Genomic DNA, 23,151 nt, shown 5'->3' with positions numbered 1-23,151 from the left:
TGAGAAAAGGCTGAGCTTCCCTGAGGAAGAGGGGATTCTGCCCTTGACAGCTCAGATTCCAGCCGCGCCTCAGCTCGCCCGGCTCTCCAGCCTCTCTGACTTGCCACAGCTGTGGCCATGCCCATTCTCTACCCCAGCCCCATTTTCATCTTCCTAAACTGACACTGTCCCCACTGAACACTAACTTCGCAACCCCTCTCCCCAGCTGTTGGCACCCTCCATTCTACTCTCTGTATGATTTGACTACCTAAGTGCCTCTTATAAGGGAATCATAGGTGTCCATCCCCTTGTGTCTGGCTTACTTCACGTCCGTCGTGTCCCTAAGGTTCATTCGCAGTGCAGCATGACTCAGAATTTCCTTCCTTTTTGGGGCTGAATAAACTGTGTCGTACGGACGGACCACACTCTGTTTATCCTGCATCAGTTGATGGGCGCGGGTTGCTTCCATCTTGTGGCTATACTGTGAATAATGCTGCTATGAATGTGTATGGACAGAATTTTTAAAATTAATTAGTTAAGGTTTTAAATGGCTGAATAATAGCATTTGATAGTATATTTTCGGAATTCAGACTGAGATAAAAACAGAAAACAATCATGGATTTTGCCGCCGTGAGTCGGTGGGACGCTGGTACGCGCGTGCCTGAGGCCCCGCCCCCCGCCCTCAGGCCCCGCCCTCAGGCCATGCCCTTGGGCCAGCCCCATTTTGCCCAAAGGACCAACAGGAGCTGAGTCTAGAGGCGCTACGACCCCCACTGGGACCCCTGGCTGGGAGAAGTCAAAACGGCTGGGGGGCTCTTAGATGTGGCTCTGTGCCCACCGGGCAGGCCACCGGGGGCCGGCGCCCCTCGGGGCGGATGTGAGGCTGGGCGCCATCTGCCTGGACGTGTGGATGCCTTGGCCCAGAGCCTCTTCCCGCCCGAGGGCCCAGCAGCCGAGCACCTTGTGATGCTCAGATAACGGGGCCCGAGAAGCAGGGCTTTGGGGAGGTGACACATCTTTCCCCTAAAGTGGCTCTCAGAGGCGGCCCTGACCTGCGGCAAGCCCATGGCACCCCAAACCGCGGGAGGCAAGGGCTGTGGGGAGCCCCCGCCACCCCTGCCCACCCAAGTCGTGGGCTCAGGAGCCAGGAACACAGGCCACCCCCCAGCGGATGGGGCAGCCCGACCGGGTCGAGGTACAGGACCCCCGGGAAGGGTCCCCTGCACCGCCTTGGTCACTCACAGGGGGGTCCCCACATTTTGAAGTCTCCAAACACTCAGGAACCTCACTCAGACCATAGGGGCATCCGTCCACATCAGACCACCAATCCACAAGGGCTGAGAGCCCAGGCGCCGCACGGCAGGCCCGCTTCCCTGTTCCCAAGGCTGGGCTCACTTTGAGACCTGAGTCCCTCTGCTGCCAGGAGGCCTTGGCCACAGCGCCCCCCTCCCATCCCACAGGCTTGTGGGACCTCGGACTCCTATGGTGAGGTGTCTGGCCACCCCCACTTCCCAGCACAGCAGCCAGGGACCGGGAGGGCACAGGTGGCCCGAGGGGGTGTTCCGCTGGGCAGAGGGGCTGCCAGGGTGGGGCTCGCCTAGGGAGCACCTGGAACCTGGTGGGCTGCCGGGGTCTCAGGCTGGGAGCAGGGAGCCCTGAGACCCGCCCTCCCCCTCTCCCCCCTCCCCGACGCTGTGGCTCCGTGAGATGCACAGAGGCTGATGCAGAGACTGACCCGCTGGAACGGGTGTGGGCGGGGGGTGGGCGCGACGCCCCACCAGGCCGGTGACACACGCGGCTGGGGCAGAGCAGGGGAACGGAAAAAGTGAGAGGCGACAGGCGGCAGGTGGCAGGGGCCGCCTTACGGGAAGGCGGATGCAAAGTGCTGAGTGTCGCTCTCGGTCTCACTTCTTATCTGAGCGCGGCTGCCAGGGCGGCCGGCACTGCCAGCACACCTGAGGCCACTTCCTTCCCTCCCTGATCTTTCATCTTAAAAATTTTTTTCCAGTATCAGTGTGAGCTCGTGGTCTTTTAAACTTGCTCAGAGTGTGTGAATCAATTAGATTTTTCATGTTAATTTTGGCAGTTTTGATGCTCAGATTGCCCCCTTGTCTCTTGACCGGACCCCAACCTGGTTCCGTGCTCCGGGGCCGAGTGTCTCCATCCCTCCTGCACACACCTGAGGGCTGGCGGCCGCCCAGGAGCCAGTTCACCCAGAGTCCGGGCGGGGCCCCCGCTCCTGCCACCCCAGGGCCTCCCTACCTTCAGCCATCAGGTCCAGCACAGCGAACCCCGCGTGCTTCCTGTTTCCGCCAGTGCCCCGGGGAGGTGTTGCACAGGTGGGGCTCAGGAGTGAAGGGCAAATGCTCCACTAAGTGCTAAGCAGCCGCTTCCCAGCATCCTCGCCCAGGGTGTAGTCAGGCTTTCCGAGTTGGCTGGTGAATAGGTGTGGCTGTTCAGTTCATCTGCAGTTTCCTTATTTTGAGTGAAAATAAGCATCCTTTCCCTGTTTAAGGGACATGTGTGCACATGTGTGCATACAACATGTGGGAGGCGTGTGCGTGAACAGTCCATCATTTCTCTGGCTCGCTTTTCCATTGCAACTCTGACCTTGCTGTCTCCCCGACTTTAGACCTGTCTATAATTGGAGCACTAGCCTTCTGCGTGATATTACAAATTCCTTCCCCAGTCTGCTCGTGATGATGTTTTTGCTGTGCTACAGGGTTTTCCCCAAGTTACACAGCTGAATTTCCCCATCTTCTCTTCCGTGGCACCTAGGGTGAGCCGGCATCCCTGTGAAGTTCTGGTAGGTTTTTCTCCTGTGTCTCATAGGGTTGGGATTGATGCAAGCACAGGGTAGGAGGGACGTATCTACCTTACTATACTATACTTTCCAAATAGCTGTGCTGTCCCAGCACCACCTAGGAAGTCTATGGTTCCCCACTCATTGGCTCTCTTCCTGCCTTTTCATATGCTAACGCCACTGTTTTAATGATCATCAGTACTAGATCTGATAAAGTTGCTCTTCTTTCACTTTCCTTTCCTGGTTTTCTTGGCTGTTACTTGCCTGTTTATTTTTCCAGATGAACTTTACGGTTGCAGAAATGTGGGTTTTTACAGGGATCGTATTAAATTTGTAGAATTAGGAAGAACTGATGTCTCGATGGCGTCGAGGCATCCTCCCCAGATCACCAGGCCACGCCGGTACTCTGCTCTCCTGCGGGTTCGTGCTTTTCTCACTAAATCTACGCCTTGGACACGCAAGCTTTTCTGTTGCTATCATAGGCGGAATATTCGCTATCACTTTTTCTTCTAAGTGGTTACCGTTGGATGTACGGAAGCCATTTATTTCGGGATGTTAATTTTACAGCTGCTCCTGGACTAGATTTTCCTGTTGCCATAGCAGTTTCCCCACAGAACCTCCTGGGTTTTCCAGGCACAAAAGCCCGCGTCGTCTGCAAAATTTGCCAGCAGTGTTCCCTCCAGTGTCCCAGACCCGGTGACTCTCCCTCTGCGTGGAACAGTCTCCAGGATGGCAGGCACAGGGTGTGGGCTCGAGGGCTGAGGAGCTGGTGGGGGTTGCTGTGCTCCCAGCACCTGCGGGTTTGGACGAGGCTCACTGCCGGGGGTGGGGTGGGGGCAAGGTTGGGGGTGTCTGTCACGGTAGTCAGGGACAAGAGCCGATGACCTGTGTGGTGGCAGTGCATCCCCTCCCTGGGGGACTGAACCATCTCCAGTTTGTAGAGGGGAAGGGACTGGGTTTCCCCACAGATGCCAGCCCCCCAGCAGCCTGGCACCTGCTCACTCATAGCCTGCGGCAGCCCACTCGCTTGCCTGCCCGCTCCATCCCCCCGCCGGCCTGGTGTGGGACACGTGGGGCTGGGGCAGGACATTCAGGCACAGCTGCTCAGTTGGGGACGTCCTGTGCCAGGTTCAGGGGACCCAGGGGCGTGGAGCCCGGAAAGGGCTTCTGGGGGGGCGGTACCCGGTGGCCCCCTGAAGTCGGAGGGGTTTCAGGCTGTGGGCGTGAGTGTGGTGGGGACGGAGAGGAGGGGCCTTGAAGGGCCAGTGTGTTTCTGGGATAGTGAGGGCCAGGCCGGGCAGGCTGGCACACCCTCCTTCTTCAGGCCGGTGTCCAATGAGTGAGCAGGAAAACTCGGCGCCCTTTTTTTTTTTTTTTTCCGCGGTACGCGGGCCTCTCACTGTTGTGGCCTCTCCCGCCGCGGAGCACAGACTCCGGACGCGCAGGCTCAGCGGCCATGGCTCACGGGCCCAGCCGCTCCGCGGCATGTGGTATCTTCCCGGACCGGGGACACGAACCTGTGTCCCCTGCATTGGCAGGCGGACTCTCAACAACTGCGCCACCAGGGAAGCCCTCAGCGCCTTTCTTAGAGCTTTCATCACTCTTTAATTACAGTGTAACAGAGCAAGGAAGTGTGCGTGGACCCCTAGAAGGGACACGTGCCTCAGAGTCCCCCACATCCAGCTGCCCCGGACGTTGTGTGCAGGCCACGGGGAGTGGCGGCTCCGTCGGAGGGGTCCCTGCCGAGGGGGCCCCGCACCTGCCCCAGTGCCCTGGAGGGAGCCCGGCGGAGGCCCCTTTAAGTAGCACTGTGAATGGGCGCCAAGGAGAAGTGGGGATACACGGGGGACACCAGGGCCCCCAAGATGGCCTAGGCGGCGTGACTCCAGCTCCGCCAGCTCCCCTTCATTGCCTGTTTCCTGGGCTGCATGACGGGCCTGGGCACACGTGAGGGTGGAGGGGCCCCACCGCTGCCAGGAGCTCTCTTCCAGGCCTGGGGGAACACGAGGCCCCAGGGGAGTCCTGACCTTGTGCATTTCCCCGTGCGCCCCACGAGGGATCCGTGCTGGACCTACCAGGCCTGCTCCAAGGCGGAGTCTCCAACCGGGACCCGCGGGCCCCTATGTCCAGGCACCAGGCCCTCCTGGGAGGTAGCTGGCGTGTGTAGGAGGGAGGCTCTGTCCAGCTCAGCCTGAGCCTGGGTCTGGAGTCCGGGGTGAGGCTCCTTCCCCTGCCCATGGAGCCGGGCAGGGCTGGCAGGTGCTGGCAGGGGTGGGCGTGGTCACCCTTGGACAGGCTCACCTCCTGGGCGGCCCTACCACTCTGTGCTCTTCTAGGGAAGGTGTCCCCCTGGCTCTTGGCGGAGGGTCTGAAGGACTCGGGCCAGCCGACGAAGCCGGTCAGAGGGGCCAGGAGCAGTGCCCGTCCTCAGTCCTCAGAGGCCGGGGCCCCTGCGGGCTGTCTGCGGAAGCCCTGCGGCTTGGGGAGCCCGGCCTGCCCGGGAAGACGATGGTGGCGTACTCGGTCTGCTCCGGGACACAGGGGGCCGGGGGCTCCGGGGTCTTCTCTCGCCACTGGAAGTCCAGCTCCCCGTAGTCCACGGTGCACGCAGGCCCGGTGGAGGAGCCCTCCTTCTTGGGGAGAGAGGGAGGGACGGGTCGTCGGTCTCCGAGGGGCCGACACGTGCGCGCGCGCGCGCGCGCACACACACCCACACACACACACACACACCCCCACACACACACCCTTAAACGCGCGCGCACAGCAGGGCAGGGCTGGCCACCCAACCTCAGACACGCAGCGGTGGCGCGCGAGGGGCGTGGCTGCTCTGAGGCCGCCCACCCCGGGCAGTCGCCCCGCCCCCGGCAGTCGCCCCGCCCCCCCACGGAGGTGCGGCCGCGGCGACGGCACCGCCAAGGGAAGGACGCTCACCGGAGGCTGGTCTTCGCTCCTGCGCGCGCAGCCCTCTGCAGAGAAGCACACGAGTCAGGGAGCCCCGAGGCCCTGCTGTCGTGGCGGGGGTCTCAGGGGTCCCTGGGAAGGGACCTGGGTTGTCTGGTCCCCAGGGGCCCGCCTGGCTTCCAGGCCTCACGTGCGGCCCAGCCCAGTGCCCAGCGCCCGCTCGGCTGCCGCAGCACACACAGCTGGCGCATCATCAGTGATCCCCGCACGTTCTCAAAAATATTTAAAGGCGGAAAGAGCGATTCCCTGGAGCGATGACCTCTCACAGGGGCTTTGCTCTCAGTTGGGCTGCACCCCTACCCCACTCAAGAGGTGGGGTGTCCTCAGCGGTCTCCAGGCGGTGGGGCGAAGCCGGGGGCTCCAGGCCTGCGGTGGCTGTGGCTTTCACCTTGGGCGCCCAGCGGTTAATAGAGCTTTCAGTGTCCTGCAGCCTGAGGTGCAGCCTGAGGTGCCTCAGCCTTGCAGGGGGGCTGCCCTCCCCACTCCCCTGCCTCACACCCCTCCTGAGAGCAGGCACAGGGGTTGTGAGGGGACCACAGACCCTGGGAAGCCCAGTCTGGCCCCTCCCTGTGGGGGGACACGGAGGGGGTAGGAGTAGGGGAGGGGTGAAGGGAGGGAGACTGGGGGCTGCGCCTGTGGGGACTGGCGCGGCCTTACCCCGAGTGGCCCAGAGGAAGACGGCTGCCAGGACCCAGGTCAGCAGCAGCAGCAGCAGAGTTCCCAGCAGGACGCTTGTGACGCTGGCGACCAGGCCCTGTAACTGGCCTTCGGGCCTGGGTGGGGGGCTGGGGCGCTCTGTGGGCAGCTCCAGGACTCCCTCTGCAGGGGCAACAGGACGGGAGTCAGAGCCGGGGACCCAGGGCCCTGCCCTCTGCGAGTCCTAGACCTGCACTGACCAGTCTCGCCCAGGCCTGCACCCCGGCACAGCTTCCGAGCACGAGCTCATCCTGAGAGGCGCCCGCCACCGGCCTCTCCCTCAAGGACAGGTGGGTCTGGGGGTGCTTCCAGTCACGCAGAGCCAGGGCCGTGGGTCGCCGTGGTCCTGGGTGTGGGACGGAGCCCTGGAATGGAGCCTGGCAACCCCTGCCCACGATGCCCCATGGCTGAGGCTGCTCCTGCTGGCTGCCCAGACCCCGCCCCGCTCACCCCTGCCCTCGGGTCTGACGCCCTCACCTGTCACCGTGAGCTCCGCAGGCCGGCTCTCGTTGATCTGCGTCTTGGGGGGCAGGTAGATGGCCCCGCAGAAGTAGACGCCGCTGTCATTGCGCTGGGCGGCCATGACGCTCATGTGGAAGTGTCGCCCGCCGGGCAGCGGCGTGACGTGGAAGCGCCGGTCCCGGCCAGGCTGGCTGCGGTCCTCGGGGAAGGCGGCCAGCTTGTCCGTCTGGTTGCTGGGGCTCATGCGGTACCAGTTGAGGACGAAGTGCTCGGGCTTGCTGGAGAAGCTGCAGGTGAAGGTGGCGTTCGCTCCCTCGGGCACAGTGAGCCGGGCCGGGGAGAAGGTGAGGGGGCTCCAGGGCCTGCTGGGGGCATCTGAGGGGTGGAGAGAGGAGCAGTGGGCGGGTGTGCGGAAGGGGTATGGGGACCGCCCACCAGACCCTCCGCGCCCACTCTCCCAGGGCCTGTCTGATGGGAAGGTTGTGCAGTGCTTCTGGGGACGGGTGCTCTCCTCTCACGGGCCGCTCCGGGGTGGGACTGAGACCTGGGGCCAGGCTGCGATCTGGCTCTGACCTCCAGGCCCTCGCTTTTACCCCTCCGCAGTGGTGGTTTAAGGGCCTTCACCCTCTCCCTCCTTGAGTCCCAGTTGCCAGTCCCCCGCAGGCCTGACCCGCACGCTCCCTGCGCAGGGGGAGGGGGAGGGTAACTGGGAGGCCGGGCTGGGCTGGTGCGGGCGTCCCACGGAGAACCCAGCCCCGTCAGGCTCCAGCTCAGGACCAGCTCAGAGCTGGGAGCGCCCCCTCCACTCTCCCCGTGGGCACTGCTGACTGGGCGTGCCACGACTGGGGACTGGTGCCCAGAGGCCAGCCGGGCCATCGCCCCAGACAAGGCCAGCCGTTGCCTGCCAGGCCCCACCTGGGGATGCCCCGCCACGTGCAGGGGCCCGCCTCGCCGACACACACACGCAGCTCACGTTGGCACACGCACGCACGGGTGTGCACGCCCTCACACCCAGCTCGCTGGCTGGAGGGTTGGGGGTGGGGCAGCACCCCACACAGAGTCCAGGCTGACGTGATGGCCCGGGTCGCAGGGAGGGGCCCCGGGTGGGACCCACATGTGGCCAAACCCACACCCGGTGCTTTAGCCCCTGCGGACGGCTCATGCTGGGAGCTTGCGCAGTGGCCCCTGATATGCACACAGGGGCAGGCCTGAGGCTGCCCCCCCAAGACCCAGCCCCCCTCAGCCCCCTGCCCGCTCCTCCAGGCCGGGGGAACCCAGCCCCTGTGGAGGGGCAGCTCTGTGCAGGACTGGCGGTTGTCTTCGCATCTCTGTGGAGGCCCGTCCCACTGGCAAGGAGGGGCGGGGGCAGCGGGGAGGCCGGGGCGGCCTGAGGGCGGCCGGGCCTCCCCGCTCAGCCAGGCCCACTGCCCCGCGGGGCCCGCATCTGCTCCCCCGCCACCGCCCTGCCGCCGCTTCGGTACGAGCTGGACACAGATTTGGTCAAAGTCGCGCGGTGGCGATGGTGCACCGGATCCAAGAGCCCTGCTCTGCACAAGGCCCTTGGGCGCCCCCCACCCCCGGGCTCCCACCCGCAGCGAGCCCGCATCTGGGTCCGGAGACCCAGGACGCCTCACAGGTACACCAGGAGCCCCTGTTCTGGGTGGTGCCCCCCAGACTGTGCTCCCAGCCGTCCTGTGTCCACGCCACCCCCCCTTTCCCACCTGCCAAGGCCTCGAGTGAGCCCCCTGGGGAAGCCTCCCTTCCTGCACAGGCCCCTCCATCAGGGCCCCCATGAACGCCTGTGGGGACCTTTGCTGACGAGCCCTGCATGGACGGGGGCCCTGCGCGTCTTCAGTGCAGGCCCTCACCACCACCCCCATCCGCCAGCCTGAACTGGTGGCCATTTGAGTCTCTTGTCTACCTGCTTGCTCTCTGTGGGACTCTCACAGAATCTGGACCTGAGTAGCTGGGACCCTGGGCTACGTAGGTCCCTGGCCTGGTTCTCTGCATGGCTTCCCTGCTGCCCCTCAGACCCCTCCCCCAGCACAGCCCTACCTGGATGCCTGTTCCCCCCCCGTCCCCCCGGACCCTCACAGTGTGGGCAGAGGCAGGGGCTGGATGCAGCTGCTGGGGGGCCGGCCTGGGACACAGGTCAAGGGCAGTGTCCGCGGGGTAGTGTGGGAGGGGGCAGCCCATCACCCAGGGCCGCTCGGGAGCCAACACTGACCAGGAAGCACCCGCCTCCCCAAAGGCACAGGGTGCCTGGCTGTCAGGGGCTCCCGGCGGCCCGGCCAGCGTGCAGGGCCACAGGGGGGACCCTCACGGGGCGCTCAGAGGCCCCCCCAGATGGAGAAAGATGGGTTCCCTGGAACGAGAGCCCAGAAGCATCACGGGAAGCAGAGCAGAGGGAGTGTGGGGCCGGAGACCTCAGGGCTGAGATGGCGCTGGGAACAGGCGGGAGAGCCAGGTGGGGCCTGGGCTCCTGTATTACCCACATCCCTCTACATCAGCCTTGGCCTGGGATGCTGCTAACAGAGCTTCTTCCCGAGTCCTGGGGTCTCCCTTTATCCCTGCAGGATGAATGTCTATGCATCTTTTCTTATGTTGTTTGAGTAATTGAAAATTTAAATGTTGTCTATTTATGTAATAATGGAATGTCAGTGAGGGGTCTTCAGGCTTGTTTTTCTGTTTGGGGAGTGGGTTGAGGAGAGAGCCGCTGAGCCTCAGCAGGGTCAGGAGGGAGAGACCCTGGGGGGGTGCCTGGGTGTGGGGCACACTGTGAGCACCAAGGTGGCACCGGCCCGGCTCCCGTGGAGGGAGGCCTGGCATGGGCTCAGGGCGGCCTTAGAGACCACATTTCACAGCTACCATCTAACACCTGATTTAGGCAACACCCACCTGTGGGTGCTGAAAGCATTGCCCAGCGGACTGCTGGGTCCCTACCTCAGGTCTCTGATTCATCCCGAAGGGAGAAGAGCACCTTCCCCCCACCACTACCGTGCTTTGCAGTGGACCCAGAGGGAGTGACCCCGTACGACGGATCTCCGATGGGTGCCCCAAGAAGGACCATCGTGTCTATGACACACACCCAGGTGGCAGGTGCTTGCACACCTGGCCTGGCTCCTTCAGGAATGCCAGCAGCGGCAACAAAAGCAGACACAGACAGGTGGGGCTACATCAAGCTAAAAAGCTTCTGCACAGCAAAGGACACCATCAAAAAATGAAAAGGCAGCATAGTGAATGGGAGAAAATACTTGCAAATCATATATCTGATAAGGGGTTGATATCCAAAGTATATAAAAAACTCTTACAACTTAATAGCAAAAAACCAAACAATCTGATTAAAAAGTGGGCAGAGGACCTGAAGAGACATTTTTCCAAAGAAGACATGCTGATGGCCAACAGACACATGAAAAGAGAGATGCTCAACATCACTGATCATCAGGGAAATGCAAGTAAAAACCACAATGAGGTATCACCTCACGCCCGTCGGAATGGCCTCGTCAAGAAGTCTAGAGATAACAAGTGGTGAAGAAGACGTGGAGAAAAGGGAATGGAAACTGGCACAGATGCTGTTGGAACACTACGGAGGTTCCTTAAAAACTAAACACAGGGGCTTCCCTGGTGGCGCAGTGGTTGAGAGTCCGCCTGCCAATGCAGGGGACACGGGTTCGTGCCCCGGTCCGGGAAGATCCCACGTGCCGCGGAGCGGCTGGGCCCGTGAGCCATGGCCGCTGAGCCTGCGCGTCCGGAGCCAGTGCTCCGCAACGGGAGAGGCCACAGCAGTGAGAGGCCCACGTAACGCAAAAAAAAAAAAAAAAAAACTAAACACAGAACTACCATGTGATCCAGCAATTTCACTTCTTAGTATTGTCTGAAGAAAATGAAAACACTAATTTAAAAGATACATACACCCCAATGTTCACTGCAGCACTATTTACAATTGCCGAGATATGGAAGCGACCTCAGTGCCCATCGACAGAGGAATGGATAAAGAAGATGTGGTATATATACAATGGAATATTACTCAGCCATAAAAGAGAATGAAATCTTGCCACTTGAGACAGCTTGGATGGACCTAGAGAATATTTGTCTTTCTCTGCCTGAAGTAAGTCAGGCAGAGAAAGACAAATACTGTATGATTTCACTTATATGTGGAATCTAAAAAAAAACCCAAAAAACAAAACGAGACAAAAACTGAGCTCATGGATACAGAGAACAGATCGGCAGTTTCCAGAGGTAGGGGCTGGGGAAATGGGTGAAGGTGGTCAAAAGGTACAAACTTCCAGGCATAAAATAAATAAGTCCTTGGGGTGTGATGTGCGGCATGGTGACTAGAGCTAATAATTCTGTGTTGCGTATTTGAAAGTAGCTAGGAAAGTGGATCGTGATAGTTCTTTTCACAAGAAAAAAATCTGGTAACTATATGGTGATGATATTAGCTGGGCCTATTGAGGTGACCATTTTGGAATATATACAAATACAAATACACTGTGTGCCTGAAACTAATATAATGCTATGCCGATTACACCTCAAAAACTCCTAATTCTGAGGATTTCCATATCTAAAATAAAATTGAGGTTTGATTAAAAACAAGCAAACAAACAAAAATGCCTGCTGTAGGTCAGAGGAGGCTGAGGACAGTGGCGTCCGGCTGAAGCTGAGGGTCTGGACTCGGCTCCGTCAGGGAAAGAGTCCAGCCAGACGGCAGGCTCGGGACGCAAGGGCATCTGATCTGTGGGACTGCGTCAGCCACCATCCCGGGCATTAGGAGAGTCTGTGACTAACGCTCAGGTGACCAGCGGTGCACGGATGGAGAGGGCTGTGGGCTGCGCCGGCCCCCAAATACCCGCGTTCAGCAGCACCCCGGAATGTGACCTTATTGGGAACAGGGTCTTTGCTGATGTGATCCGTTGAGATGAGGTGTGGGGTTGGCGTCCCCTAACCCGACACGACCGTGTCCTTACTGGGGAAAAGGGGACGCGTGGACAGCTCCACACACGGGAGGACGCCGTGTGACACGGAGCAGAGCTGGGGTGACGTGTCCACAGGCCGAGGGACACCAAGCATCGTCACCACCGCCTGCAGCTGGGAGAGGCCTGGAACCACGTCTTACTCGCAGCCTGGGGAGGAAGGGACCCCGTGACACCGAGGTCCGACTTCCAGCCTCCAGAACCGCCGGCCCATAAGCTTCTGTGGTTCCAGCCGCCCGCCTGGTGTGGGAGTTTGCTACGGCAGCCCCAGCAAACTAACACAGAAAGCCAATGTGCCAGGGTTACCAAATTGAAGACTCTGGGTGAGGGTGTTCACTGCTGTGTTTCGGTAACTTTTCTGTATCTTTCAAATATTTTTCAAGTTTGTACGTTGAAAAAATTAACACATATCTGACTTAAAAAAATGTGTCATAGACTGGGCCAGACAGTTCTTATAAGATCGAATTCTCATGACGCTATAAAGCAGGCATTATTATCAGCAAACTGCAGGTGGGAAAACCGCAGCTCAGAGAGGTTAAGGGACCTGCCTGAGGGCACAAAGCTCACCAGTGCCGGCTTCAGTTGGAACTCAAGGCCGGCCCCTTTCACGTTTTGATCTTCCCCTGCTTTGGGAAGGGGCCCTGGTGGGGAGTGGGTGGCGAGGGCAAGTCACAGCGCCCTCCGAACCCCCGGGCCTCGGTTCCTCCTCCCGGGATGACACGCACCCTGTCTCCACCCGCACCCCGTCTCCACCGCATGCCATGCCTGGGCTCCGCAAGCCTCCCCACAGGGCACCTTTTGGCCACAGGCTCTTGGACCACTGACTGCAGCCGTGAGTTTCCTCCGTCCATCCTGAGAGCGAGGCCAGGTGTGGGGAAAAAGCAGGGCGACCTGGGCGCTGAGCAGGTGCTGAGTAGGCCCGGCTGGGCAGAGACAACTGAGGGCCTCTGGGCACAGAATCCAAGACTGGCAGCCAGTGGGGATCAGGCAGCCTCACCTCGGCTTGGCCCTTCTAGGGCCCTTGACCCCTGAGCCCAGCGAGGTCTAGAGGACAGGCCCTGGGTCTGGCTGGGGAACCCTTCCCATCAGGGCAGCACTGGGCACAGTGGATGAGGGCAGGGCAGCCAGGAGGGGCCTCTCCCTGACCACCGCTTTGGCCATGGGCCTGCAGGGCCTGCCTAGGGGACAGCCCGTACTGAGGGGCTTGGGGCCGGGACCCTCTCCAGAACCTGCTGTGGATGCTCCCGGATGTGCCCGGGCGCTGTGCTCCAGGGCATCTCGTCCAGAGGCCCAGGTGGGGGTCATCCCAGGCCCATGATGGGATGGGTCTTTACTGGAACTGTTGCGCTTTTGACATAATTGGAGAAACATCTCCAGGCCACCCAGCCTGTGCCCTCATGGAAGCAGTCAGTCCCTTCCCCCCAGGAAAACACAAGTGGGGCCGAGGTCTGGGGCTCTGGCCGCCCAGCCCTTTCATCCTACGGAGAGGGCCATGAGCTTGCCCATCCCTCGGGACTCCCAGGAAGAGCTGGGATACTCCTGCCTGCTCACAAGCAAGGAAGGGACTCACCACCAGGTGAGGGGAGTGGGTTAGGAGCCAGAGCCCAGAGAGGGCCCTTCACCTGCCCAAAGCCACACAGCGCCCTGTCAGGGGCCGTGCTGGGCCTCAGGCACCTGGTTCCCCCCACACCCCCGCCAGAGACTGAGAACCAGAGGTCTTTGCCCAGCCTGACGCCCCGCCACCCAGCCCCGACCCACATACCTAGGAGCCATCCTGGCTGCCAGCCCAGCTGCAGCACGGCCCAGACGAGTGGCCACAGTGCCCGCGGGGTCCCCATGCCCGGAGCGCCAGCCCGCCCGGCATGCTGTCTCCTCCACTGCTTGCAGAAGTGCAGGAGGAAAGGAACGTGTCCGGGTCAGGTCGCAGGGCCACGCCCCAAGTCCCTGCTCCCCCTTCCTCCTCCTGCCCTTGGGCAGGGAGCTGGTGGGAGGGAGAGAGATGCTTTGCACAGAGACGAGGTGAGAGAGAGGGAAAGAGAAACAGAGAGACGGAGGCAGGTGGAGGGGGAGGTGGGTTTGGCCCCCTTCCTCCCACTGTGGGGGAGGGGCGCCTCCATCCCGGGCACTTCTTTTCTCTGTGTTTGTTGTTGACTCTTCCGGAGGCTGTGGGTCCGCTGGGAGGGGGTGCAGGGTCTTCTCTGCTCCCCTTCCCCAGCTGTCCCTCTGCCCTCTCTGGACTTAGGTCCCTGGAGCCTCAGTGTTTGGAGCACCACGCTCTGCCACTGCTGGGCAAAGCCTCTACCGCCCGCCCCCGCCACCCCGAGGGCTGTGGGCAGTGGTCACACTGCTGCCCCCAGTGGGCAGTGAGGGTCTGGGGCCTTTCCTCCAGGCCCACCTAAGACCCTTTCCCTTTTGTCCTACCCAGGGGCCCCTCCCTGCCCCCATGGTGGCCCTGCTAGCCCTGTGCTGAGGGGCGTCGGGGCTGGGGGCGGCCGCGTTTCCAGATCTTTCCACTATCAGCAGCTTCCTGAGCCCCTCCAGTGCTGGGGCTTGACGGGTAATGCAGACCTCACCTTCCAGGACTGACTTGCCTCAGGCTGGGGGAGGTCCTGGGGTCCGTGACCACCCCCCCCCCCCCCCCCCCCCCCCCCCCGCCACACAGCCGGAACATTTGTGAAGTGATTGGATTATTCACCGCATTTCGCTCTAAGCGTTTTGTTCTAATGAATGGAAAACAGGAAAAATGAAACTGCTGATATTAGTGGCGCAATGTGTAGGTCTCATCGGCTAAGATGACAGAGACTGAAACCGCCTGACAGCTGCTGTTCAGCTCCGGCTCTGAGACACTCAGGGTTCGTTGTGAAGGGAAAACATTAAAGAAAGCTGAAACGGTGGGAAAAGAGCATCAAAGACGATGTCTCGGGCACGCCGCGGGCGGAGGAGGCTTCAGCGGCAAACAGAGGGCCACTCCCCAAGCCTCAGCTGCTGAGGCCCCAGCATGGCAAGGCCTGGAGCGTGGGAGGGGTCCCTGCCGACCAGGTGCGCTCCGAGCCGAGCCTCGAGCCTCGAGCGTAGCGGGGGAAGCTGGCCAGATGGCTCAGGTGGCTGGTATGGGAGAGAGTGGCCGCAGCTGACCCCTGTGACACCCCACGCAGACAGGCATCTCCTGGCAAACCCTCCCCCCTGGCCTCCCCTTGGGGGGCTGCAGCCCTGGGGGGGCTCCTGTCAGCCCAGGGCCGCCAGGCACCCAGCACTTTGCTCGCTGCTGACCCTGTCCCCGTGAGGCATGTGGCACTCACACTGGGGCCCTGAGGCTCTGTCCTGGGGGACTCAGCTCTCCTCTGAGGACCAGGGCTGGATGAGGCTGGGCTGGAGGGTGGGGGTGTGCTCTGAGCTGGGAGGTGTTGTCCGACCATGGTGGGGGGTCTCCTCACTACCCCTCACCTCAGTTCCATCTGCGAGAGCTCAGACGGTGTCCACAAAGGGCGATGCAGGCCCTTCCTCGCCCGCCCACCTCCCTCCCTCACCCTCTGTCCCTCCCCCTTCTCCCCCTTCCCTTCCTCTCTCCCCCTTCCCTTCCTGTCCCCCCTTGCCTTCCTCTCCCCCCATTCCCTTCCTCTCCCCCCTTGCCTTCCTCTCCCCCCATTCCCTTCCTCTGTCCCCCTTCCCTTCCTCTCCCCCCTTCCCTTCCTCTCCCCCCTTCCCTTCCTCTCTCCCCCTTCCCTTCCTCTCCCCCCTTCCCTTCCTCTCTCCCCCTTCCCTTCCTCTCCCCCCTTCCTTTCCTCTCCCCCCTTCTCTTCCTCTCCCCCCATTCTCTTCCTCTGCCCCCTTCCCTTCCTCTCCCCCTTCCCTTCCTCTTCCTACTTCCCTTCCTCTCCCCCTTCCCTTCCTCCCCCCTTCCCTTCCTCTCCCCACTTCCCTTCCTCTCCCCCCTTCCTTTCCTCTCCCCCCATTCCCTTCCTCTCCCCCCATTCCCTTCCTCTCCCCCCCTTCCCTTCCTTTCCCCGCATTCTCTTCCTCTCCCCCCTTCCCTTCCTCTCCCCCCTTCCCTTCCTCTCCCCTCCTGATTTTCCCCTCCCTCCAGCCTCTTAACCCCTGCCCCACTGACACCCCTGGGGCTGTGGGCTGGGGGGGGGGCCCAGACTCAGGAGTCTGAAAGGCGCCCAGAGACTGTGGATGTGGGGGGGGCGGTGCACATGGCCTGGGGTCGGCAGGACCAGCAGGGCAACTGGGTCAGAGCCAGGGAGGGACGCAGGCAAGTGAGGGATGGGGTAGGAGCCCCAGAGCCTCCGGGGTGCTGGCTCCCCAAAGTCAGCTCCCCCGTGCTTATCAGCTCACTCTCCCCCAAACATCCCCATCCAAACACATGCTGTCACACCACACACACACCGTCCCCACCACACACACTGTCCCCCCCACACACACCGTGCCCACCACACACACCGTGCCCACCCCACACACTGTGCCCACCTGTCCCCTTCCCTCACCATCCTTCATTAGGGACAGAATAGGCTCCCTGGATGGAGGGAAGAGGGAAGGTCAGGGCTCCATCTGTCTCCTTTCTGTGTCCCCTGATGTTTGGCCCTGTCCTCTCTGTCTTGTGTCCTTATTTCACCCCTTCAGGTTTGGGAGATTCCAGCCGGGGTCCCAGCCAGGGCCTCCGTTCCCCTGGTCCCACCTATTACCCTCTCACATGACCAGGCGCTGGACTGGGTTCATCAGAGCCAACAGGGGACCCCCAGTTCAGCGGGCTTTCCAGTGACGACAGCTGTGTGTCATTGTCATTGAGGTGATCGCAGGTGTGCTCCCAGTTGTGAGGATAACAGAGCTGGCTCTGCACATGGGGCCGAGTCTCTCTCAGTGATAACATTTTGCACAACTGCCATCTGCTATTACAACCAGGATGCTGCCATGGGTGCGGCCCAGCAAAGGAGTGCAGAGGGCCTTGTTTTAGTTCACTGACTTGTGTGTGTTTAGTGCTGTACGATGTAGCCATGTGACAGCCCTGGCATCCAGCCCTCTGAGATGACGCCAAGGTCCGTCACCACGGGACACCCTGTGCCTCTCTGAGCCACACCCATCTCCCTTCCGCTCTCACCCTGCATCCACTGGTCCATCCTCCAGCATATACTTTTGTCTCCACAAAGTACACAGTGGGATGGCCCGGCAGTGGCCCGCGGGGTGGGTCTCTCATGCTGCACGATCCCATGGACGGTGGTCCACGCATGCGTTTGTCTCCACTGGGATCGTCGCTGTGCCCGCATGTAGTCCGTGGCAGGTGGCACACTTGGCTCTTCTCTGCTGAGGTGCACTGGGTGGATCTAGTTTGGGGTGGTCCCGCTGGGAGGATCCCATGTGCAGGGCCTGGGTGAGCAGCAGCTTTGGTCCTGGGATCCATGGGTGGCTGGGTGCAAGGTGCCGCGGTGTGTGTGTTCTGTGTCTGCAGGGCACCCCACCTCTACCCAGTCCATCAGGCTGCCGGCTGCTTCCTGCCCGACCGACTGCAGAAGCCCAGGGAAGGAAGCCAACGGCCCAGAAGGTTCTCAGCAAAGCGGACACTGAGGACACAGGGTCTAGCTCTTAGGAGCCTGGGGAAGTTTCCCTACTCGGGCCACCCACCCTTCTACCTTGAGAAGAGGGGCCCAAGAGTTTCCAGGTGTGCCGGCCGAGGTGACACGCACAGCCGGACAGGAGCGGAGGGAGAGTGGGGGAGAGGGGCCTCCCGTGCTCCTGAGGCACCACCAGAGCCGGAGGGACGTTTCCATTCACAGGAGAAACACAGCAAGTGGGAGGATCGTCCTGAAACTGCTTCCGAGGGGCTGGAGAGCGGTGGCGTCAGTGACCTCTGACCCAGACTGGGAGGTGCACGGTGGAAATGATGCCGCACAGCCCGGGAGGCGGTGGATTCACAGCTAGTCTGAGGTTGGAACAGGAAATGGTTAATAGCGATTGCAAATACAAACTTTTTGCTCTATCCTGTTTCTGAAGCATTTCCCAGAAGTTAAAAAAGAGCGCCTAATTTATCTGCCCAATTTAAGAATCAAATTAAAAAATAGGGACAAAATATTTTCACCATTTATTGTACACAAGAATAATAGTTGGCTTGTTTGTTAAGGTGGTGGGTTCCCAGATTTTTACCCCCTCATTTCTAAACTTTCTAGAATGCTGTTGGGAGTTTAAATGCAAATTTATATTTTAAATTTCCAAAAGTGTGTGTTTGGGTGTATGTGTTCATGTGTGTGTGTGTGGGTTTGTAGGTGTGTGTGTGTATTCATGTGCAGGTGTGTGTATGGTGTGTGCTCACATGTTTATGTGTTTTGTGTGCGGTGTGTGTTCGCGTGTTTATGTGTTTTGTGTGTGGTGTGTGTTCGCGTGTTTATGTGTTTTGTGTGTGGTGTGTGTTCGCGTGTTTATGTGTTTTGTGTGCTCACATGTTTATGTGTTTTGTGTGTGGTGTGTGTTCGCGTGTTTATGTGTTTTGTGTGTGCTCACATGTTTATGTGTTTTGTGTGTGGTGTGTGCTCACATGTTTATGTGTTTTGTGTGCGGTGTGTGTTCGCGTGTTTATGTGTTTTGTGTGTGGTGTGTGCTCACATGTTTATGTGTTTTGTGTGTGGTGTGTGTTCACGTGTTTATGTGTTTTGTGTGTGGTGTGTGTTCGTGTGTTTATGTGTTTTGTGTGTGGTGTGTGCTCACATGTTTATGTGTTTTGTGTGTGGTGTGTGTTCGCGTGTTTATGTGTTTTGTGTGTGGTGTGTGCTTACATGTTTGTGTGTTTTGTGTATGGTGTGTGTTCGCATGTTTGTGTGTTTTGTGTTTGGTGTGTGCTCACCGGTACCTGTTCATGTGCTTATACATGGATTGGTATTTGTTATGTGTATATGTGTGTGGTGTGTTTGTGTGTGCATAGGTATGTGTGTGTTGTGTGTTTATGGGTGTGTGTGTGTAGTACACGTGTGTGAACACTTCCCTGGCCTCTCCCACTGGGTGTCATTCACGCTTCTTGCTGGCTGGTCGCCCAGGCAGCTGAGCTGCTGCCCCACGGGCTCCGGTGCCAGCCTGACCTGGGTGGACGTGCAGCCGCCCCCGTAGACATGCAAGAGCTGCTGCCCTCTGGGCAGGCTGTCCTCAACTTGGAGGGCTGGGTCCCCTCTGCCCAGCCTGTGCCGGCTCACTCAGAAGGTGCCCCCTCGCCTGCATCCCTTGTCCTTCTCCTCCGTTGCCCGATGTCACGGCTCCTTGCGGGACCTGGTGGAGGTGCCGGCCCCTCGCTTGGCAGCAGCTGGGCTGGATGCTGGAACTTGGGACGGCGGGAAGTGCCTTTAGGAACAGAACCGGCTGGGTGGGGGCTGCTGTCCCAGCTGCTGGCCAGGACCCCCTCCTGCTGCCTGCAGGCCCCGGACACACACCTCGACAGCGTGCTTGGGCTCGGGCCTCCTGGGGGGCCACACGGCCTGCGGTTCGGGGAGTGGCCCATGTTCCTGAAGCTGCACCCCCTCTGCTGAGGTCTAGGGGGCTGAGGTGAGCCCAGCACGGGCTGAGCACCACGCTTCTGCCCAAGTCTCTCTTCTTGTCTGTCTGTCTGCCTGTCTGTCTCAACCTCTCCTGCCCAGACACACAAGGTGGGGCCCTGTTGACAGAGCAAAGCCAATCAGACGGCTGGCCTCGTGCTGGACCCTGTGACCCCTTGACCCTGACCTGGCTGCCAGCTTTGAGGCCTCCCTGCTGTGCTGTCCTGCCTCTGCCACCCTCCCCCTCCCCACCCCCGGTCCAAATGGGGCAGTTCCCTTGTCCAGGGTCGCAGTGAGGGGCTTCAGGGGAGCCAGCCAGGCCAAGAGGGTGACAGACACTCCTGCAGGAGACTGTCCTCGTGTCTCACCTGGGCTGCGGAAGGTCTGCTTTCACATGCTCCACCTGGAAGCCCCCAGTGTGAGGGCTGCCCCTGCCCTCCGATCAGGGCAGTGAGTGTGAGGGAGGAGGCCAGAGAGTGTCCATGGGGAGAGGGGCCTCAGCGTCTCCCTCAGGGGGGCGATCGTGTAGAAATGGTACCTGGTTTCCTGACACCACTCTCCACCCATACCCCACCCCAGACTGGGGTCATCAGTGCCCCAGGGAGGCTGTCATAGGTCAGAAGGTGGAGGGCAGCATAGAGGCAGAGGGCGTGGCTATGAGCCTTGTTCTTAGAGCCTGTCCTTAGCGGTGCCAGCATCCTCGCACCAGCTCCGAGGAAGGGCTTCTCCCACCCCACCTACGGGCTGCACAGTCACACAGCCGGACCCGTGGTTCCAGGACACACCGCACAACCCAGGAATCACGTACGGAGTGGTGCGTGCGTTTTGCTTCGCCCGTCATTTCTCTGGTCAAAAGGAGGGGATATTTATGCCTGAAGAATTTGTTAGCTGACCCTGTAAGTAGTTTTTGCAGGGGGCTTGGCTCGTGGCTTTGGGGAGCACATAAATGGGCAGATGGATAGAGGTACGTGGAGGCTGACTTCCCCGGGGTCTGCACCTGGGCCTTTGGAACAGGCTCTGGGCCAGACTGAGGAGGTCCTGAGAAAGGTTGGAGGCGACAGGCTCCTTCCATTTTGAAAGGGTCCGTCTCATCACCCAAAGGTTATTTTCCAGGGCGGGGGGTGGTGAGTCATGATTCCAAGACTCTCCTCCAGAGTCAGAGACAGTTGGTGGTCTCGGAGTGGAGAGGCCTGCAGGGTGGCCTGGTGTACAGGGCTGTGGTCCGGTCTGGGCAGAGCGAGGGTGCCCACGCCCAGCACGGTGCAGGCACAGCCAGGGCCACTGTGCCTGGAGGGGCTACCGGAGAGGGAGAGCTCGGTGGGGGCTCCTTGGGCCAGGGCTACAGCCATCCCCTCATCCCCCTGCACGGGCATGTGACAGGACAGCATGTGTGCCCACATATACACAATGGCCCCGGACTGACCAGCAAAATTCAGGACCTTAGAATTGCTATGATTGGCTGGGTGATAACCAAAAAACTCCCAGAAAATGGCTGCTAGAAGTTTATTTCTCTCTTGAAGAAGAAATCCAGAGGTAGGCGACCCTGAAGTGGTATTGTGACTCCAACTGCCCTCAAGGATTCAGGGTCTCAGCATGTGGTTTCCATCTGCAAGGTCACCTCATGGTCTAAGGTGGCTGCAGGAGTGCCAGCCATCACCTCTGCACTGATGAACAGAGAAGGTGAAAGTGGAATGGGAAAAGTTGGACTTTCCCTGGTTACCTGGTCCCATATTACAGAACCTTCCCCAAAGCACATTCCAATAATTTCCTGTTCTATCTCATTGTCACACTTAGCTGCAAGGAAGAAAGATGTCATCCAGTTGAAAGAGAGCCAAAAGGAAGTTTGAGAAAGGAACAAGTCACTTGACAGGATCAGCTGTAGTCTGGACACAGACGAGGAGAGAATCAAGGAACTGGGAGAAAAATGAGAAGAAACTGCTCAGCATGCAGAGTACAGAGGCAGAGTCCTGAGACAGGTGGATATAGGGAGGAGGCCCACAGGGAGGTGAACAGGCCGTGGGCAGAGCATTCACTGGGGGCGAAGGCTATGCTAAGTCTGCGCCTTGGAATTTCTAGGTGGCTCTGGGCGTGAACAGGCTGCAGGAAAGGCCCGCAAGGCCCGCTCCCAGCAGGGGTGGATGCAGCGATTCTTGAACCTGGAGCCGGCTGCCCGGCAGGTGCCGTAGCCCTCGGCAGGGGACACAGAGCAGGCAGCTCGCTGCTGTGGGCACTGCCGCTTGCCCAGAGGCCCAGGGGCAGGGTCCACGACCCTCATTTCGGGAGGGGTGCTCCGGATGAGGCCCGCTCTGGCCTGGGAGCTGCCGAACGGCCTGGGGGGAGCATCCTTTCCCGCCAGCCGCGGCGCTGGGGGACTTGCTGGCTGCTGAGCACGTCCCGACAGTCCATGTCCCTGTTTCACTTGGTCAGAGCTTTTCCTCTCGTCAACATGAGCCGCCGTTTCACAGCCTTGGGCCCACGGAGAAACCCGCTTCCGTGGCACTGGGCCGGCCAGCTCCTCGGCAGAGCCACGCTGCCCAGTGGACAGGGCGCTGGGTGCCGCCTCCCCTGGGAGTTCGCTTGAGCCCTCCCCCCACCGCCCCGGGATCAGGCCCATCCCGGCTCTGCTCAACCCTCGAGCCTCCGCTGGCTCTTTCCTCGAGCCATGTCGCCCTCGCACCTTCACCAAGTACTGGACACGCGGGGGGCGAAGCTGGCCCACAGACAGCACAGGAGCCAGACGCATGCGCACATGCGGGGCGGAGCTTCCTCTCAGGGGAGGCGCAAAGCCCCAAACAGGCTGCATCTCGGGTGGAGCGGCCAGAGCTCCCAGCGCCGGTGCCTCTGCCGGGAGGGGGGTGCTGGCGGCGGGTACGGGGCACGCAGACAGCTTTGGGGGCCGGCTCCTTCAGGTCCTGAGCTAAGACTTTAGAGTAATTTGTGAAGCTGTGCATTACCTTTAAGGCATTTTTACGTAAACGTACATTTCTAGCCAATAAAAAGTATAAAGAAAGGAAAAGACTTGGGAGGGACTTGGAGGCACTCCAGTGGTTAGGACTCCACGCTTCCACTGCAGGGGACGCGGGTTCCATCCGTGCTCGGGGAACTAAGACCCCGTAAGCTGCGTGCGTGGCGCAGCTGAACAAACAAGCAAACAAACAAACACCAAAAAAAAAAAAAAAAAAAAGAAAGAAAAAGAAAAGTCATGGGAAAATTTGCAACGATACATGTTCAGTAAAGTTCCTCAAGCTTTGTTTGTAATGGCAAAGACTTAGCACTGTGGTCAAGGACAGAGGCTGGGCAGGTAGATCATGCCCCAGCCATAGACTGGAAAATATCAGATATTTAGAAGAATGGGCATCACCGTCCATGCTACGCTGTGGGTAAAAGAAGCAGGCCTTAGGGTAATATGTTCAGTAAGATTTCCTATTTGTGAAAAATAATTATGGAAATGTATATGTGCATAGGCACCGAAAATACGTGGATGTCAGCACCACAATGATGACTATGGGCGATTTTTATCGTATTGTAGTTTGTCCTTTTTATGTTTCTGATTTTTCCTAAAATGAAAATCCACTGCTTGCATAATAAAAAATACGCAAAAGGGTCAGAAAAAAAGGCCTATTTCTCATTTCTCTGAGACAAATTCGGTTGCTATGGAGACGAGACGGTTGTCAAGGCGGCAATTGGTCGGTGCTGAGGCGGGTGGGTGCTCGCTAGGAACCGCAGCCAGCGCAGCCCTCAGACCGCACTGGGGAGCCCCAGCGCC

The 23,151-nt window shown here is 59.9% G+C and overlaps 1 protein-coding gene across 2 annotated transcripts; it reads right to left on the bottom strand.

Moving 5' to 3' along the window:
• Window positions 1–4,369: 4,369 nt before the first annotated feature.
• PDCD1 (programmed cell death 1) lies at window positions 4,370–13,804 on the bottom strand. Of its 2 annotated transcripts, none has more exons than XM_032638617.1 (5): window positions 13,637–13,804; window positions 6,917–7,276; window positions 6,401–6,562; window positions 5,714–5,748; window positions 4,370–5,412 (listed from the first exon to the last, which is right to left on the bottom strand). In XM_032638617.1, exons 1-5 carry the CDS (start codon window positions 13,710–13,712, stop codon window positions 5,182–5,184), a joined length of 864 nt encoding a protein of 287 aa, XP_032494508.1. In that variant the 5' UTR covers window positions 13,713–13,804; the 3' UTR covers window positions 4,370–5,181. The 2 variants fall into 2 exon arrangements, with proteins under 2 accessions (XP_032494508.1, XP_032494507.1); XM_032638616.1 differs by having other exon boundaries at window positions 4,377–5,415; window positions 13,637–13,803.
• Between the last annotated feature and the right edge of the window lie 9,347 nt (window positions 13,805–23,151).

Source organism: Phocoena sinus, chromosome 7 (genome assembly GCF_008692025.1).
Source record: "Phocoena sinus isolate mPhoSin1 chromosome 7, mPhoSin1.pri, whole genome shotgun sequence".
NCBI lineage: Eukaryota > Metazoa > Chordata > Mammalia > Artiodactyla > Phocoenidae > Phocoena > Phocoena sinus.
The sequence above is the reverse complement of the archived record's forward strand: the minus strand, read 5'-3'. Positions and strand labels throughout refer to the sequence as shown.

What these genes read in the sequence shown, in the direction of transcription:
- PDCD1 (XM_032638616.1), bottom strand. Translation starts at nt 13,712, where the DNA reads ATGGGGACCCCGCGGGCACTGTGGCCACTCGTCTGGGCCGTGCTGCAG. An exon ending in CTTCCTCTGGGCCACTCGGG is followed by an intron (nt 5,749 to 6,400) that starts GTAAGGCCGCGC and finishes GCTTCTCTGCAG; the next exon opens with AGGGCTGCGCGCGCAGGAGC. An exon ending in GGAGCGAAGACCAGCCTCCG is followed by an intron (nt 5,416 to 5,713) that starts GTGAGCGTCCTT and finishes TCTCTCCCCAAG; the next exon opens with AAGGAGGGCTCCTCCACCGG.